Consider the following 20,777-nt stretch of genomic DNA (forward strand, 5'->3'; position numbering starts at 1 on the left):
TGTTGTAGGATAGTGATATTTCTTACTGATACTATCAGTGATAGGTTGAATTAATGTGTTTCACTTTCATTCCAATGCGCTGTTTTATTGTGCATTGAAGTAATCTTGTATTTTTAGCTCGACTATTATATATGAAATATATATAGTGGAGCTATCCTACTCACCCCCGCGTTAGCGTCTGCGTTAGCGTGCAAATGTTAAAGTTTTCGTACTACCCCATTTATTTTCTTTGTCTCTTGACATATTGCTTTCATATTTGCATACTTGTTAACCAACATGACCCCAACCTATAAACAAGACCAGACAACTCTATCAAGCATTTTGTCATAATTATTGCCCCTTTTATACTTAGAATATGCATATTATTGATAAATCTATGTTAAAGTTTGCGTACTACCCCAAATATTTCCTATATCCTTGACATATTGCTTTTATATGTTGCATACTTGTTACCCAACATGACCCCAACCTATAAACAAGAGCAGACCACTGTATCAAGCATTTTGACATAATTATGGCCCCTTTTACACTTAGATTATTGAACATTTTGCTTGAATTGCCATAACTTCTTTATTTATGATCACATTTTATTATGACTTTGACAAAGTCACACTTACCTGAATACCACAACGGATTCCACCCAAACAATACCCCACGCCCCTACCCAGAATCCCCTCCCCCCCCCCACCTCGTCCCTCCCCCCCCCCAAATTTTTTTTTAAAACATCATCTATAAATTAGCCCCCCCACATTATACCCCCCTCCCACCCCCCCCCCTACCCCCCCACCCAATTTTTTTTTTAAACATTATCTAATAAATTACCACACCCACCTTATACCCCCCACCCCCCTCTCTCCCCCCCCCCCTCTCCCCCCCCCCCCCCTACCCCTACCCCCCCCCCAATGTTTTTTTATTTTTTCCTTTCTAATAAATTATTGAATGTGAAAAATTTACCATTGATGGCTTTCGTTCTGTCAAGCACTCGAATAGTCGAGCGCGCTGTCCTCTGACAGCTCTTGTTTTTGTTATTTAGAAATATGTTGTTTTATATCTCCAGGAAATGTTTGTTGTAAACTACAATATTTCCTTGGAATTGTGCATTATATAACCGGTACACTAATGTTTATACCTTTTTTTTTTTCATAACTGGTATTTACATGTATTATGCATTATTCCTTTCGTGTAATATATTAATTGGGTTTAGTTTAATTTTTAACAAAGTAGTCTGTGTATTCTCTAATAGTTGCAAATATTTTAAAATGCTGGCATTATTCTGCTATTCATCTAGTTAATGGTAAAACCAATTTTGTTTACATTCTAAGGACTTATTTTCCTCAAATATGTACATGTATCCAGGTTGGAACTGTGAACCTATCTTGGACTTGTTACCTACAAATTTTCTATTATGAATAGTCTAATCGTATCATACAGTTATCATTTTAGTATTTCTATTGTGAAGAAACATCTGAAAGTAACTGTTGTTGTTATTCGAAAATCTTGTACAATAAATAAAGATGCATTCTCTTTTAAGGCACTGGATATAAGCATTTTTCTTACAGTTTTCTAAGCTACAGCTTAGATAATAATTTATCTTAAATAGATTGATCACAGAGTTTTCTGAAAATTGGAAATATTACATAGAAACAGACACAGATAATTGGTTGTCATACATAACTGTAGAAACTGTAGATTCAGGCAGTTGATTTATGTATTTTTCAATTAAGGAAGTCAAACTTTCTAATTAATTTCCAGAAAATTCTTAAAATTTAAGACTTCTTGAAATCTGTCTACATATTAGAGAAACAAATACAGTTATACCTCAGATTATTTTTAAGATATTGTATAATAACTAGAGATTTTATCAAATTTCACAATACACATTTTTTGAAGTAAAAAGTCATAATTTGAATGTCTATTTATTACATCAAATGTCTTAAAATAAATGTTCATCTCATGAATTCATTGAAAAAAACACATATTTTGTGTTGTTGTTTTTTTAGCTCACCTGAGCACAATGTGCTCATGGTGAGCTTTTGTGATCGCCTTTTGTCCGTCGTCCCTCCTGCGTCAGTGCGTTGTGTGGCGTTAACATTTTGCCTTGTTAACACTCTAGAGGCCACATTTATTGTCCAATCTTTATGAAATTTGTCAGAAGATTGGTCTCAATGATATCTAGGATGAGTTTAAAAATGGTTACATTTGTTTGAAAAACATGGCTGCCAAGGGGCTGGGCATTTTTCCTGATATGGCTATAGTGAAATCTTGTTAACACTCTAGAGGCCACATTATTGTCCTATCTCCATGAAACTTGGTCAGAAGATTCATCCCAATAATATCTTGGACAAGTTAAAAAATGATACCGGATGGTTGAAAAATATGGCTGCCTGGGGGCGTGGCATTTTTTCCTTATATGGCTATAGTAAAACCTTGTTCACACTCTAGAGGCCACATTTATTTTCCGATCTTCATGAAACTTGGTCAGAAAATTTGTCCAATGATATTGTGGATGTGTTGGAAAATGGTTTCGGTTGCTTTAAAAATATGGCCACTAGGGGGAGGGGCATTTTTCCTAATATGGCTATATATTGCTTTAGTAAAAACCTTTGTCAGAAGATTTGTCCCAATGATATTTTGGACAAGTTCGAAAATGGTTCCAGTTGTTTGAAAAACATGGTCACCTGGGGGCGGGGCATTTTTCCTTATATGGCTTCATGAATCTTCATGGAACTTTGTCAGAATATTTGTTTATATGATATCTTGGATGTGTATGAAAATGGTTCTGGTCTGTTAAAAAACATGGCTGCCAGAGTGTTCACTAATCATGAAAGTTGGTAAGAACATTTTTGTTCTAATGACATCTTGGGCTGCACAGAACAGGTCTGTTCCTTTGAATCTCAAGTGAGCGACTTTGGGCCTTTCAGAACCTCTTGTTGATAGAAAATTGCTCAAAAAAGTTCTAAGATTAAATTTAAGAATATTCATGTTTAAGCTTAAAGTTGTAGACAATTTCTTTGTGAACATTCTTATAACAATTCAGAATACACCTTTAGATGTTTCAAAGCTAGTTCCTGTAAAAAGCATATAGAATTTAAAAAATATGATACTACATGAATTGTATGTAAATGAAAAAAGTTGTGCTCATGAGCCTCATTGAATTAACAGTCAATTAGTTGTCTTGATTCAACACTTTTCTCTAAAGATAGGGAAATATCAGTGGTGTGAAAGCAATAATAAATGGCCGAAAAAGCATTTAATTGAAAAAAGTTTGTTTATGGTAATTATCAATATGTATTCATGTGTGATCACATAAACGAAATTAACTTGTGGCTACAAAACAACAAATATCCTCTAATTCATTTGAGTGATGAGTTGTCATAGTCACATAATGATAATTTTGAAAGATCTCTATGTTTCTCTTACATTGTCAAATTAGTTTTCTTGAGAAGTTCCAAAGAACATCATGCCTTGTTATTTCAGTTCCATAAATTGTGTAGATTTTTTCTCAACACCGAGATACTCTCTCGTAGATTATTTTCTTTTTGCGTATTTCTATATTGATTCCAGTTATTTGTGTTAATAGTTATTTATAATTGTTTATAGTATATACCGGTAGATAGTTTTGTGCTTTTGTTGAAGTTGTTTTTAATTAAAGCACTGTTAGCAATTATACTTGTTATGCTTTTCTTAATAAATATGTGAATTATTAAATATAATTTGATCACTTGCAATGAAACTTAAGACTTTAAAATTGTAAGACATACTTTTGTTTATGGTTATCTTAGGTTGATTTTAATTAAAATTATATTAAAGAACTTTGTTCTAGGATTTATTCTTTTTATTACTTTTAAATACAATAAGCATGACTTAAACTCTGTTATTAACCATTTTCAAATTAGAACGCAACTTTTCTCAAGTTAATGTTCCAAACAATAGGTGTCCTTAAAATTATTGTTGAGTCCTCAGTGTTAAAAAGATACAAATAGTGGCGGATGTGTAAACAAAAAGCTAAATGGCCATTTGATTTATCTATTTATCTTCTCAGGGACTTGCTTAATTTTTAGCTTCACTGGCCAGAGTCCAGCGGGGCTTATGTCATGGTCCTGTGTCCGTAGTGTGTGCGTTAACTTTTTCTTTAAACATCTTCTCTCCTCCTAAACTACAAGTCCAATTCTGATAAAACTGCTCACAAATGTTCCTGGGGGAACCTCTTTCAAATTTCTTCAAATTATGCCCCTGGGGTCAAATTTGACCCCACCCCGGGGGTCAATAAATTGAACATATGCTTATATAAAGCCTATTTTGTGCTATCTTTAAAATCATCTTGTCCATAACCATTGGGCCTAGTGCTACCACATTTGGTATGTACTGACATTTAATAGTTCTCTACTTTGTTTGTTCAAATTATGCCCCTGGGGTCAAATTTGACCCTGCCCCAGGGGTCGCAAAAATGAACATAAAAATTATGCTTATATAAAGCCTATTTTGTGCCAACTTTAAAAATCTTTTTGTCCATAACCGTAGGGCCTATGGCTACCAAATTCGGTATGTAGTGACATCTAAAAGTTCTCTACTTAGTTTGTTCATTATGCCCCTGGGGTCAAATTTGACCCTGCCCCGGGGGTCACAAAAATGAACATACGCTTAAAGAAGGCCTATTTTGTGCAAACTTTAAAAATCTCTTGTCCATAACCGTATGGCATAGGGCTACCAAATTTGGTATGTAGTGACATTTAATAGTCCTTTACCAACAAATTAAGCCCCTGGGATCAAATTTGACCGTTCCCCAGGGGTCACAAAATTGAACATATGCTGATATTGGGCCTATTTGTGCAAACTTTAAAAATCTTCTTGTCCATAACTATTGGGCCTATTTCTACCAAATTTAGTATGTATTAAAATCTTAAAGTTCTCTACCAATTTTTTCAAATTATGCCCCTGGGGTCAAATTTGACCTTTCCCCGGGGGTCACAAAAATGAACATATGCTTAAATAAGGCCTATTTTGTGCAAACTTTAAAAACGTTCTTGGTCATAATTATACAGCCTAGGGCTATTAAATTTGGTATGTAGTGACATCTAATAGTCCTCTACCAAATTTGTTCAAATTATGCCCCTGGGTTCAAATTTGACCCTGCCCTGGGGGTCACAAAAACTCTTCAAAGTTATAATTCCTACTGCCTTTCGGCACCTCATGAACCTGAAAAACTCGTAACTTTATGTTTCCTCAGGCAAATATCTTCTTTGTACAATAAACAATTTCTTCACCACATTAACAATCCTGCTACACTCACTAATGCCTCAAGAATAAAGTAAAGTTCAGATGATCTACGTCATTAGGTATTTTGCATATGTCATGAACTATATAAGTAACAGAAACTTTGAAACCTACAAACTTTTTGGAATTTTGGAATAAGATTCATGATTGAATGAAGGAACTTTCATTAATCTTGTAGAACATGCGTAGATTTGATCTTCAGCATCTAAAAATATGTTAAATAGAAAGAACAACAATATCTTTTGGAGAGATAAATGTACCTACGTTAGAAGCAAAAGACCTGTGCAACTATTCCGGGCTTTTTAGTCTGTTTAGTTAACACCTTAGTAACGTTTTCTATATATAAAAATGCTCGCCCTTCCAACTTTAAGAGCCCAGTGGGACGACGGATAGAAAGAGAAAGTCACATTCTTGAGTACATTTCAGCCCATGCGCATTGCACACTTTTTTCGCATAAAAAAACAGTGGAGTGATACAGGGCCATCATGGCCCTCTTGTTTATGTGTGTTAACAAATTTGGAATATGATACAACTTGATAATAATATTATTAAAAAAATTCAAGCCTGTGTTATTTCATTGTGTGCATAATTAAATACAAGTATTTACTTTGTAATGTTGACCTGAGGGCATTCTGCAAATACTTTTCAAGTTCTCTCTTTCCATTTATATTACTGGCATTTGTTAAATTGCCTTATTCAAAATTCTTTTTAATGTAGTGTTGTTCAATGACATAAAAAGTGAACATGTCTATTCTTGCATGTGTAAGATTACTTTTCAATTAATATATTATTTATGTTGTAATGAAGTAAACATGTTAAGTGTTTGATTTGATAAACACCCTATAAGTCAACAGATGTTAAGTTATCAAAAACGCCAATCAAATAGTGTTGTATGAGGCATTTTTAACATTCATTTTAATTTCAGTACAAAAACATATGCTTTTATGCTATCACAGAATATTTAAGAGATGGTCTTTGGTATTCCATAGTTCCCCACATATACACCCAATATTTAGGACACGACAATGTCTCAGTGAATTTCAAAAATAATTACATTAAGAATGGATTATGCTATATTGTGTTGATTAGTTTTAATTACACACAAATTAATTAAATAAGCATTTTACAGACAGCCAAACCAATGAGACATGTCATAATGTGTAAGTTTTTCTGCTCAGTTAATATGCTTTATTCTTACCCACAAAAATAATATGTAAGTATTAAAAATGGTATGGCCGTTTTGAGCTTCAAGTATGTATTGGTATCTTTATTGTCCCTTACCGGTGAAACCGGAGGGGACTTATGGTTTGTGCTCCGTCTGTCAGTCTGTCTGTCTGTCCGTCACACTTTTCTGGATCCTGCGATAACTTTAAAAGATCTTCATATTCTTTCATGAAACTTGAAACATGGATAGATGGCTGTATGGAGATTATGCATGTCATTTCATTTTGTTCCTACGTCAAGAATTCTGGTTGCTATGGCAACAAATATAAAAAAATAAAAAAATAATAAATTACTGACAATGGTGGAGTTTCGCGGGTAGGGGACAATATTGCTTGGCAATCTCTTGTAAAAGCTACTTTACAATCCGAGCCTTTTCTGTAAACTGAGTTGCCTTCATCATCTTCTTGTAGACTTCTTATTGTTTTAGTTATGTGCTATTTTTAAGGTGTTTTTATTGTTGTAATTTTATGTTTTGTCTTTTTGTTTGCTTTTGTAGCTGTTAGTAAATGTTTTTTTTCGCTTAAAGCTTGTTTTCTGCCTATATGATTGTTGACATTTGCACTACACAAACATAATTAACTGCATTTTCTTATGTATAATTGTGTGTCATATGCTGGAAAAATTACTATACATATGACATTGGTAGTAAATAAAAAAGTTTATGATAATTTGTTTAAAAATACTATTTATTTGTTGGCTGAAGTTTCAATTACCAAATCACACATTGAATCAGATTTTATTATGCAAAATGAGGGTACAGGTATATGATAAAAGCTTTCCTTGCCTCAGGTGGATCATGTTTGTTAGATTTAAAAGGTAAGAAACCGTTGTATGTTCAAACTGGCAAAAAATTAATTTATTTGAAAGAAAATCTTCATCGTATTTTAGTACCTGTTTAAAGTTTTCATATTGGGTACTTAGACATCTGAATAATCGCAAGTCTATCTGAAACTTGAAAATGAATAATATACACAGACTTAAGAAATACAATCAGGGCCAGTATTCACAAACCAAATTTTTTGACTAAAGAATTAAGAATAGAATCAGACCATTGCAAATTTTCGGCAGAGTTTAACTATTTAACCCTTTACCACTTAGATGTTTTCACACATGTGTAGTCCCTTAGAAATACATTTAATAAAATACCTTTTCTTACTAGATTCAAGTTTTTTTTTAAAGGCTTCTTTTCCGACCCTTAGATACTGATGAGCAGCAAACAGCATAAAACCTGAACCGAGTGGCGTTACTCGCAGGCTGTTTTGGTTTTATGCTGTTTGCACATAGCCATTTTCACTTTGCTTCTGAGTGAGAAAGGGCTAAAGGCCTAAACTAATCGGTGCTCTCTTATATATGTTACCGTTGTTAGCAGCAGTGTAATGGCGGACACGAGAGTATTCAGGGGAGATTATTGGGTAATGACTAAATTCTGGAACGGTCTATTGTAAATTTGTGTTTTATATCTGAACAAAATAAATCTTATACATTTGAATAAAATAAAAAAATGATAAATAGAAAAACTTTGAAAATGACTTCATTTATTAGTTTGAAGTTTGTACTTTTTGCTGTTGCAACAAAGAGAAAAGCAGTCTTATGTAAATTTTTCTTTTTATTACATAATGTATTGAGCTGGTATGCTATGTGGCATTGTTAAATGTAAAGATATCAATTATCTTTACAACTTGACATAAACATTGTGGATGAGGATGTTTAGTTCACTCTCACATGGCACTATGGTGTATTCATGCATAAATGGTTATTATTGTCCTCACTTTGTTAACTGAAGTTCAGTAATAGGTTCCCAGTTTTGATTACTAGTTGTACATGGCCCCAACTGAATGTATGACTAAATTTTGTTGTTATGTATACGCTTTGAATTCAATTGTGATACAGGTATTTTAAGATGTGCATGCACTACAAAATATAAATAACTAAAGAAACTGATTGTTTTAAGTTTTACTGTTCCACAGCACATCATGAAGTAGGGTTTAGCTTCGAGTTTATATGTTTTAACACTAGTGTTTATGTACAATGCACTTACTAATATTCCAATGCAATCGCCAAGTATTCACGACTGACCGTATGTGCTGGTCCTGTATACCATTCAGACATGTCTTTAACAATCCTTTTATACACTTAAGTTACTATGTAAACGATAAAGGCTTGAAGCGGTTCCTTTGTAGAGGTCACAGTGTTTGTATTAGATATATTCCTAGCGATCTGCAAGTCCTGCATCAAAGAGACAACGTACTGTTCCACCCTGGGAAGGTACTCGGAAATGTCGACATAAGCCGTAGGCTTCGGATACGATTAAGACCAAATACATGCGTTTATACAAAAGGGTTCATTTATTAAAGAAAATGTGAAATGTATAAATAATTCGTGTACTGGCATATGTAATTCATACAGAAGGCTAGTACCGTTGATTTAAGCGTTTTCTTCTTTGTTTCCTTTGTTTGGCTCCAAATCTATAATTGAAAGCCTTCCTTTTCGTTGACAGATTAATTTGTGTTAGATAAATATTTATATAAATCAGTAACTATCTCGAACGTGAAATGTATGTCCTTATCATACTCAATTACTTGATAGGTTTGTCTTAAATACTAGCAGTTAGTCGAGCAATTGAGATATTTAACGATGTTATACATTAAAAATGTCTAGATGTCGGCATGCCTCAATAAACACCCAAAATGTAAATACGAGTGAGCCAATTCGTTTGAAGCATCAGTTGTTAAGTGAACGTGGGGATTATAAAGTGATGTGTTACATGTTTTTCTTCCTCTTTCAAGAAACTTAACCTAATGCAAACGTAATTAAATGTATATCGCATACAACAGGAAGAATTGTGATAATGTATGCTTACTTATTTAACCCTTTAAGCGCTGGAACCGAATTTTAAAGGCCTTTGCAAACAGTTTGGATCCAGATGAGACGCCACAGAATCCACATGATCCAAACTGTTTGCTATTCTGATAGTATTCTTTAAGAAAAATCGAAAAATGCTAATTTTAGAAATTCTGCAGACGACATTTTAGCAGACGAAAAATTTCCCAGCATGCAAAGGGTTAAGATATAATGGAGCAAGTATAGCCCGGCAACATTGACTTGGCACCCGTAAACTCGAATAATTTAAAATTGTAGCATTTGCATGCTAATTTCATTAAACACGTCCATTTTAAAAAATGCAATAATACCGGTACGAATAAATGCCTTCAACAACATGAAGAGCATGTATATTGAAAAAAAAATCGAACAATTACGTACTTTTAATAGAACACTTATTTAAAGGAGAATATTTAGTGACGTCACAGCAAATGAGATTGCTGTGTTGATAGGTGTGATAAAACAAGAGACAGTATACGAAGGGGTAGACATGCGCGGAGACAATAATATCCTTATGCATACTATTATTGTCATTTTTCATGATGTATATTTTGATATTAATCTCAATATGAGAGTTTTCGGTACTGAAGTGTTGTATTAGAGCATTTAACCTCTTAATTATACAATTATATTGACAGTTTTCTTCTATACTCAAAGCTCTTCCGATGTACATTTGAATGGGAACACACGCATGCATACCTCTAATGATCAACGCTGACATTTTATGCTGCAGTTCATTCAGGTACGTTAACGTGTTTTTTGTTTGTTTTTGAATGTAATAATTGTTCCGATGTGATCTTATACTGAGAATGATGTAAGCCCACGTATGGTACCTAGTAAATATGAGAGCATGAATTTGCGTGTGTCGCCTGTGCCATCAATTTAAAGGAACCTTTTCTCGTTTTGGTAAATTGACACAATTTAGAAAATTGTTTCAGATTCGCTGTAGTTATTATAATTATGAGGAAACCGCAATACTGAACATTTACCATGCTCTAAAATATCCATTATATGCATTTTTGACGATTTTGACGATTTAAAAACCTGAAAATTATCCAGCGTTGCAACGCGAAACGATTAAATATTTGTTGAGAGTTCTGTTGTCGTTTTATTTTGTGACACTATGAGGATTGCTTATATAACGTTTAAAATACATCTTGTATTGTATGAGGTCTAAGCATTAGACTATTACTCCAGGGGTTAGTGGTTCGAGCACAGTTGAGGGTTACTTTTTTCTAGTTTTTTTTAATTTGAGCTTTGTAGATCCATTGTTTACATTTATCAATATAAGTATTTAGACAACTTCAATGCATGCTAAAATCTGTTAAAAGATCCCTCTAAGTGATGTCACACAATACGTATACATGTATTCATAATTGTTAGCACATATAATCTATGCAATTATTGTCAACAATAGTCCAGACATGTAGTTCGTTTAAAATCAATTGTCGTGAATTTACGTGAAAAAAAATCTGTGCCATTTATATAACGCATTTTTCAATATAATACTATATTGCACATGCTGTTAGTTTCATGTACAGTTTCTGATACACATTAACAATTGGTAGCTATCTTACATGTGACTTTCACTGAACGATACACTCTAATATGTTTAGTTTTATCACACATTTTGCAGATAGTCAGGGTAGAGCTGTGATATGCGATGGTTAACATTGAGATGATATCATCTGAGTTTCTGCATTCGTTCATGTATGATTGCATATCCTCATTCAACCGAATTTATTTATACAATGTTTGAAGCATCCTTGTTGAGTTAAGGTGTGGATTATGCGATAAATAAGAAGTTCTCTTCCTTTTTCAATACAAGGAAAATAACTTTCATTTACGGTAGAAATGTATCTTATATTGTACAAATATCATTTAAATAAAAACTTGGTGGTAATGAACGGATAATGATGTAGTGCGCGTTACCTTTTCTAGGATACGCCATGACTAAATTGTATGCAGCAACCGGTTACTGGCATGGATCAGTGGAATTTGTAATTTATAGCCACATTTCCAACGTGTTGTTGTGGAACTGACCAAATATTGTGAATGACTTGACTTCGTGTTTCTTAATAAACCATTGACTTATAGCGTTATGTTGGTCCTCACTGATGTCACTCAGTCAACCATGTCAGGTCAGCCAGTCGCGGATGAAACAACTGTATCCATGGAAACCAGCACAGTTGCAGAGACGACTAATATAACCCGGACAAACCACGCCGTATCCTACAACTGAGAGTACAACTATTTCCATCGGGGAAACAAATACTTTGACAGGTTTGAAACACTAGTCTCATATGATTTTTGTTGTTGCTTGATGTGCACATACTATTGGGAGTATCTTACATGTACTGTATACATGTATTTGGAAGTGCTTATATATTCATTAGCATATGAAGTTTACACGGCAGGTATATTGAGCTCTTTAAGACTTTCAAATTCGGGTTTGGTTCTGACTCCAATTCTTAACAGTCTATGTTGAGTTATTGAATCTGTATATTATAGTCTAGTTTGAGTTATTTGTATAAGCTTATCACGTGCTTAAGTAAATAACTAGAGGTATTATATGCCGGCTTTTACTGTGATTTCTTATTATGTATGACAAAAACCTAGTCTTTATTCGTTTGTCATGAGCCATAAATATATGTATTGACAAAACGAACATGACCATCTTATTTTAAGGTGAACACGTAACGTTTCACCTAACCTTCTATATTCTTGTACTTTGACATGCTATCATATTTTGTGCACTTAATGTGTTTACTTATAAGCGTATGTTATCACGGTTATATCAGTTTTACGTTGTGATATATTGAACGCATATAGATACTAAACAATAACCGCAAAAATTTCACGTTATGTTTAAGTTATTAAAGCAAGTATACACGATTTAATGTCAAGATTGTATTTTATAAATTTTTAACTTATTTATGAATATCAGCGATAAGTGTTACCATAAATCAAATTCTATTTACTTAAAAACAATTTATAACAAACAAGTATAAACATATACCTAAACATGTACCCTTATTTGTTGCTGGACCAACAAGTGGTGGATCTCTGTGTGCTATTATAAACTTATTAAAGCAATTTCAATATTTCTGTGGTACGGTCTTTTAGGTGTGTAACTCAATGTAATCAATACATACACAATATGGCAACAGTATCAAAAAGCGCAATCAGCTCGATGATTGTTTCCCGAAAAATATCGAGTCATAGTTGGTTTCTTTCAAACATGTAAACAAAAATACAATCAATGCCAATTGCCACCAATTGTGTTTGATTCCTGTTTAAGATTAGGGTAACAATGCATATTGTATTGTCGTTTACGAAGAGACATGTATGTATTTAGCATGTTGCAGGTGTTCTACATTCCACGAATCCAAAGATGGACTCATTGCTGGCCTCGTGATTGGTGCGCTTCTGTTTGTGGGCGTGGCTATAGTCCTTGGGATATGGATTTACAAGAAGAAACGCAGGTAAAATTTTAAAAAATATGTGTTCATTATAACTTAGTTTATTGGTACGTATATTTACAAAATTCTTTTTATTCACCCCATCGAAGAAAACGGCATATAAAAGTCGAACTGTTCGTGCGTACGTCCATCCGTCTGATCGCCAATACATGTAAACGTCTATTCAGAGCTTTCTGTCTCAGCCATAACTTTTCCGTATAGTGATGGATAGTCAAAATAGTTTGGCAAAAATGTCAACCACCATAAGAACGCGTGTCGTGCGGAACACCAGTCTCACTAACTCAAATGTCAATTCCAGAATTCAGGGTCAAATTTTACATTATTAAAGCTTGTCTTTGCTATATCTTTACCATGTATTTATTAATTTTGAAAGTATCATGAGACGAAGTGTATCTGGAAGCTGCTGTCTATAAACTTCAAAGGGCAATAAGATACTTAGAAGTCAAAAGTCAAGTTCGACCCTAAAACAGCTTGTGTATTTTTTACAACAGTAGACATAAGAGGATTATAATGGCATCTGTGCCCTATGGACACGTGCCTTGTTTTTTATTCAGTATTCATCAAATACAATCTCTATTTTAATACAGTGTTTTACATTTTAACATTAATTGTTTGCAGTAGATGTTCTTTTTTCATATCACGTTCATGCAACATATAAATATAATTCACACGTTTAATAACATAATTTTCATTTAAAATATAGTGTTTAAAAATAATACCTATTCGCAAATAAATTAACATTTAACCTTTCTGGCTTATGATGCATTTGCGTGTTAATTTCACAAGTCGTCACTAGTTACCGGTAAATGCGATTATTTTAGTTCCAAACATGGATAACAAGGGATATCATGACTTGCATAGAATAGAGTAAAGAAACAATTGTGTAAATTTAAGAAAATATAGGATCTTGCATGAGTGGTCATTTTGTATTGAATTTATTAAACAAGTCATCTAAATGAAGATAAAAACGAGGCTTGTCGAGTTTTTATCATTATTTATATGACGAGTTTAATAAATTCAATACAAAATGACCACGAATCTAAGATTCTATTTATAACATGACCAACACATTTTCTTTTTATTTTATGCTCTTTCCACCGTTTATTCAGATCGTAAAAGAGTTTAAAAACTGAAGAAATTCGCTGGAATAATGACGTAATTTCGTCACAAAAATGACGTCATTTCACAGTTATATAACTAGTGTAATAACACCCGTGTAATAAACATAATTGAGCATTACGTTATTTCACTCCGGGGCCCGTATTCACCAAACAATTCTTAGACTTAAGTCTAAGAATAAAGAAAATTCTTAAAATTAGAATATTCAAGAATTTCTTTAATTTTGAGTCGAACTCTGCAGTAAACATCTCTATCTATATTATTCTTTATACAGAACATTTTGTTAATGACATAATCACCAGTGGAGGCCAGTATATATTTAAACACTGAACACATTTTTCTTGGTTCTGAGTCTTTTCTTTATTCTTAAGTCTAAGAATCGACTGGTGAATACGGGCCCTGGAGCGTAGGTCATGTTATTACAAAAGAATACAATAAATAAACAATAGTGTAAATTTAAGAAATTACAGTTTTGTTTTATAATAATACATATGTACCTTGGAACCTTAAGACATATCAATCTTCTTACGTATACGACGAAACCTTTGACTACGAGTGCATTCTTTTTTTTTTACTTATTATTAACTGCATAATATTTTGTTACAGCAAGATAAGGTCAAGTGACTCCAAAGCCAAGCAGATTACTATGCAAAAAAGACGCAAGGTTAGATGATATGGAAACCGAAGACGGAACGTACGAAGATACAGACATGCGTGGTGAGGATAAATAAGAAATCAAATTCTTATTTGAGACTTTCCGTTTTCATTTGGGCTTAACCAATTCTAGCATTGTACTCTCCGTTAAAAAATACTCAAATTACTAACGCTAATTCACCTAATTGATGGTTGTCGTATTAACAACCCTAATTAAACAATTATAACTTAAATTAACAACGACTCAACAACACCGCCTAACACTTCTTACGATACATCGAACAATATACTATGATGATGTTTTACAATACTTGTATTCAACACAGATAACAGCGGTCGTTCGGATATCGAAATGCAACCGGCGCATGTGTTGCACAGCCATGGATTTGCCGCAACTAATAATAGAGCTGTACCGCCAAAACCACCGAGGCTCTTCAAGTACACGAACCAAGAATTTGATGACGCAAATCAGGCGGAGAAAGACGACAGGGTCATTCGGTCAGAGGAAACATCACAGGCAGCGGATGACGACGAAAATATATATCTATATGCGGATGATGAACCAAACATAAAAATTGATCGTACAATACCAAGTGAATACGTACAGTACAATCCTGATTCAGACCATGAAAATACAGATAATCCTAAATCTATTGAAGATGATTGTACGTATATGAACGATGAATCTTTTTCTAAAACCGACAGCGATGTCAAAGAATATGATAATATAAAAACAAATCCTGGACCAAATGAGAAACGCAGTCATACAGATGTTGAACACAATAACAGACAAAGTGATGCGTCCGTGGGAAAAAAATATATAGACATGAATGCGTCTCCTGAACCGACCAAGAAATTATTGCATGTGAACACTGATTTAAGGCTTAATATTTTGGGCTATGCAGAGTCAGGTGGTGAGGACTATTCACCTGATCTAGAAACACCAGACTACGAAAACAGTGGGAACAATAACATACCAAACAACGCCGATAGTGATACAGGCAGTGAAGAAGATGAATATTACATAGAAATGAAAATGGTAACCATAGAAAGACGAACATCTGGAGGAAGCTTCTGTAGCAAAAACTAAAGCAATGCCAAAATGCAAGGAACAATCAGTGGATAGGTCGGCAATGGCTAAGCCTATAGTAGTTTCCAATGAAATAATTGAATCAAAGATACCACTACCTCCGCCAAGGCGGTCTAAAAAGATCAAAGCTAAGGAAATAGGTACCTCAAAAGAAATAATACCGGGTAGCAATAACGTATCAGACATGAGAATGACTGGTGATAACGATGAGAGTCAATATCTGAATGAGAATAAATCCAAAGTTGAAGAAGAAAAAGATGAAGACAATAGTGAACTCAAAACAGAGAATGATGACTATGATTATGTATATCCTGATTATAAAGGTGAAGATAATGATTCAGCTGAAGCACATTCTATGCATTAAATGCCGATATGTATTATGAGCATTCGATTGAACAAAACTTGTTTCAGGTCAATTTTGGTCTTATAAACTGTATTGGGCGTATCATGTAGGAATATTGTTTAATAACAAAATAACATGTACATGTATACATTAACATTTAAACCCTTCTGATACGTATGATAAAGAGTAAGACACGACGAATAACAATGTCCTGTAAGTTTTCAAACATGCAGTTCAATTACATCGTGTTGAAATACTTAATTATTTGTATTATTGTATACTTAAGTTGGAACACGTGTGCCTCTAACAATCAATGCTTACGTTTTGATTTAAAATTTGATAAATAAAGAAAATAGCACTATTTCCATCGATGAATTAGTAATATTGAAAATGCAACTATTCGTATTGTGCGTTCTTACTACATGTGAGTGTAAATGATTTCAACTTGAGCTGAGTTATGTTAAATCTATGAATAACATTTAGGCATAACTTAATTTATTTTGTGTGTACTTGCTGTAAATTTATTTGTTTAAAATTATGTGTTCAATATAGTCACATCTAAACGCTTTGCAAGCTTTGCTCAACTCAGCATTTCCTTCAAACTTTGCAGAACTCAAATAATTCGAATGTTACCAAACTCGCTCGTAACTATTGAGATCAAATTAGCATTTGTTCGCATTTATTATTGAGCATGTCATATAAAATTGGTGATAAAAACTGCTTATTTCTGATTTGTTGCAAAACGAAATTCGCAAAATGATACGTAAAAGGTCGGTCCCAACTAGTACATAAGTAAGCGTCCAATAGAACTGTATTCGTGAAGTTTGTGGCAAAGCATATCTTATATGACGCGGACTAGATTATGTTTGCTATACGATTTCTCAAAAGTATACATCGGCACCCACCTGATATTACTTTAGAACAGAACAGAACAACATTTTATTAAGACTAATACAATTGTACATCGTCTAAATACACAACATACATTGTATATTTAAGAAATAGTAAACTCCACTGAGGTCCCTATGACATTATAGTGACCAGCCAGGCAGCCACAAACCGTATATGGACCGAAGCCGTAGCCTGAGGTCCATATACCGTTTGTGGCTGCCTGGCTGGTCACTATAATGCCATTTGGACCGAAGTGGAGTTTACTATTTCTTATATCACACCGAAGAGTTTCCCCTTTACCATTGTACAGTGTTGTACGATTGTTTATGGTTTAAAAGAGAAAAACTGAAGAAATTTGCAGGAATTATGACGTCATTTCGTTAAAATGACGACACCAATCAGACGCTTATTTTCATTTAGACCTCCGCGCATTAATTTATTTGTTAAGTTTGAAGCCACTTCAATATTCTTCATGAAATGAGGATTCCTAGTGGTGTGTGATTACGCAGGTGTTCAGATTCAAATGGGGATAGTGATACAGTAGTATTATTGTGGTACTGGTACTTCGCTTATGAACTAGAACACGTCTGTTTGGTTCGATCCTTTAATAACGTCTGATCAAAGTAAACAACAATAATGATGATGACATCAACGTAAAAGTTACATAATTGCGGCAAATAGCGTTGACGTCGCAAATACATAACATTCTGGGGGCCGCGAAAAACATTCAACCAAAATTAAATAATGTCACTTATACACATAATCTAGCATTGATGTATATTTAATGTACAGTGTCACTAGTAACCTCCAACGGATAGAGCTTCACAATAGGCCTTGTCGTGACTCAGTGAGATTCGCGTAGAGCAGTGAGGTTCTCAGTTCGCCAACGTTTCCAAAACTGATTAAGGAATTCGTTTTGCTGCTTTATACGTTTACGGTATAAACTTCCATCTTCTCTTCCAATTTGATTTTCGGTCTCTATCGCTATGTCGTTGTATGGAAGCGACGTAATTCTCCGACCGTAAACAAGGTGCAATGGTGTTCCAAATCATTGCTACATGATAATAGCTGTGTTAAAGGTCTGTCGTTCAACATGGCTTCTATTTCGGTCACAACCGTACGCAATGTTTCCATATTAACGAGAGAGCGACCAAGCACTTTTTTGAGCGCAGCTTTCGTCAGTCCAACAAGGCGCTCCCACCATCCTCCATACCACGGTGCGCGTTTTGGAATGAAGTGCCATTCTGTCCCTTTTCGGCTGAGGAGCTCCTTGACTGCGGCTGACTCGAAAAGACGCCTGAGCTGATGTGACGCGCCCAGGAAGTTTGATGCGTTATCGGACATCACGATTTTCGGAAGTGATCTGCGACTTGCGAATCTTCGGAATACTTGCATGAAGGAATCTTGTGAAAGATCCTGAACAATCTAAAGGTGAACGGCCCTGGTGCTGGCACAAGTAAATAAGCAGATATATATACTTTCGTTTGGCATCCGGTTCGATCTCTGACGTAAAGAGCATCTGTTAAATCTACACCCGTCACGCTAAATGGCGGAGACTCTTCAATTATATACTTTGGTAATGGCGGGGTCTCCACGGCCTTGTAGGATTTGCCTTGAACGCGTTTGCATGTAACACAGTTTCGCAAAATCAAACGAACACACTGTCGTATGGCGGGAATCCAGTACTTTTGTCTTATCTGCGTGGCCGTTGCGTTTGTTCAGGCGTGTAACTGATTTTCATGGGCCTCATGTATTATAACATTCGTGAGTTTATGCTGTCTTGGTAACACGTATGGGAATCTGGTGACGTCAGCAACAGATGCGTTGTGAATACGGCCGCCGCATCGAATCAACCCCGTATCGTCTACGAACAACCTCAGCTTTCTTACAAGAGGATGTCGTTTGGGAGCCTTAGATTTCAAACTTATTATTTCCTCAACAAATGATGACCACTGGCAGGCTAACAACCACCTTTTTTCAGCGACTTCAATTTTTGTCGATGTTAATACGCCAGTCATTTTTGTACTTGATTGTCTACAGTTTGAAATAAATCGACGTACATAGGCTGCGACGCGAAGCAAAGTCGAATACTATTTGCTATACTTCTCTATGTTAATCACTCTTTCCATTCCTTCTTGTGATTGACAGCTCAAGTGAATGAACGTCATTGCTGACTGGTGTTCGTTGTCTTCTTCTAGAGGCATAGGGTCACGTGGTTGTCGTTTCCATACTGGCCATTCATCCTTACGCGTGATCCAAGATGTTCCGTTGTTCCAGAGTGTGTTGTTTGTAAACTGTGATGCAGTGATGCCGCGGGTTAGAAGGTCGGCGGGGTTGTCGTCAGTTGGACAATACTTCCATGGAAAGTCTTCTGTCAGCAAATGTATTTCTTGAACTCTGTTTTTCACAAATCGATTGAATGGCTTCGATGTTGACAACCAATTAAAAACAATTTGGCTGTCGGACCAGAGTAGACAGAACCAATTTCTGTCTTCAAAAGAACGCCCTGTTTATGTCTTTGTGATAATGAATGGAGAACAGTTGTTTCCGGTCTGGTTGGCAACACTTCCGGTTCTTGCCTGTGTTTCCGGGTATTCAAGTTATTGCATATACTCGTATGGTGTTTTTGCTTACACACTTGACAGCGTTTTCGAGATGTGTACTTTGAAACTTGATGTAGTCCGAGACAGTTAAAACATAGTCGCTTCTGTTTCACTTGTTCATATCTTGATTTCATGTCAGGGACACTCACACAGTCCTTATGTTTACGATTTCCACCACAGAACACACATTTCACATCATAAGAAATCGAAGTTTGACTTACTTTTTGATGTTTTTGGCGTTGATCATTCGGGTTTGATGATGAGCGTAGAATGATGCTGTGCTGACAAACTCCAATCATTTCCGGTATATCACACGCACTTCCGGCCTCCATGATATTGAGTTCTCGATTCAATGCGTTTCGTAGATCTCCCAATTGCCAGTTTAAATCTCCATGTTCTCTAGCAAGACTCTTTCTAACTTCCGACGGCATTTTATCTAAAATGACTGGTACTAAAAGACTTCCGTATCCATCTTGATGCTGACCTAGTAACTGCAGGCCTCGTATGTAACTTTCCATTTTGTCATGAAAGTTGCGCATGCTATTCAACGTGTTGCACGGAGCCGGCAACTGGATCAGAGCTTGCATGGTGGCGTGTACAATGCGGCCCGGACTACCGAATTGCGCCTGTAGCAGGCTTATAGCGCGTGAATAGTTGGCGTTCGTCAACGCAAATCCTTCAATTGTACGTGCAGCAGCTCCCTCAAGTTGAGATTGAAGATAGGCAAACTTTGAAACGTCCGTAAGGTTACTGTTTAAATGAATCGTTGATTCAAAGCAATCCCAAAACGTCTGCCATTTCAGTATGTCTCCGTCAAATGAAGGCAATATTAGTTTGGGAAGTCTATTCGATTTCGCATCTTTAATATTCTGCAAATGACGCTGAATTACTCCTCGGTGTCCATCTCGAATCGAATGTAATTTCTGAAGATTCATTGCATGTTGGTCACGGCACCAATATTAGTGTGGTAGTAGTATTTCGCTTATGAACTAGAACACGTCTGTTTGGTTCGATCCTTTTATAACGTCTGATCAAAGTAAACAACAATAATGATAATGACGTCAACGTAAACATACATAATTGTGGCAAATAGCGTTGATGTCGCAAATACTTAAGCATAATGGTAAATAAATGTTTTGTAGTTTCCTGCCAATTACTTAATCTACGTTGTTGTACTACTTCGGGTGTCGTTATACGGGCAAAAGCCCGCGAAGCGG

The 20,777-nt window shown here is 35.0% G+C and overlaps 1 protein-coding gene across 5 annotated transcripts in view; it reads left to right on the top strand.

Annotated features, from left to right (window-relative positions):
- LOC127874139 (uncharacterized) overlaps positions 1-16,794 on the top strand; it is a 24,195-nt gene extending 7,401 nt beyond the window's left edge. Inside the window, exons 2-5 of one of the 5 annotated variants that reach the window (XM_052418332.1) lie at positions 11,476-11,661; positions 12,747-12,863; positions 14,586-14,696; positions 14,960-16,794. In XM_052418332.1, the coding sequence (XP_052274292.1) occupies positions 14,654-14,696; positions 14,960-15,723 (807 nt within the window). In that variant the 5' untranslated portion in view covers positions 11,476-11,661; positions 12,747-12,863; positions 14,586-14,653 and the 3' untranslated portion in view covers positions 15,724-16,794. Of the gene's footprint in view, positions 1-11,437; positions 11,662-12,746; positions 12,864-14,585; positions 14,697-14,959 lie in introns of those variants that run through there. The other 4 variants (XM_052418331.1, XM_052418333.1, XM_052418330.1 and 1 more) reach the window with 4 other exon arrangements.
- Positions 16,795-20,777: the final 3,983 nt, after the last annotated feature.

Source organism: Dreissena polymorpha, chromosome 3 (genome assembly GCF_020536995.1).
Source record: "Dreissena polymorpha isolate Duluth1 chromosome 3, UMN_Dpol_1.0, whole genome shotgun sequence".
Lineage (NCBI taxonomy): Eukaryota > Metazoa > Mollusca > Bivalvia > Myida > Dreissenidae > Dreissena > Dreissena polymorpha.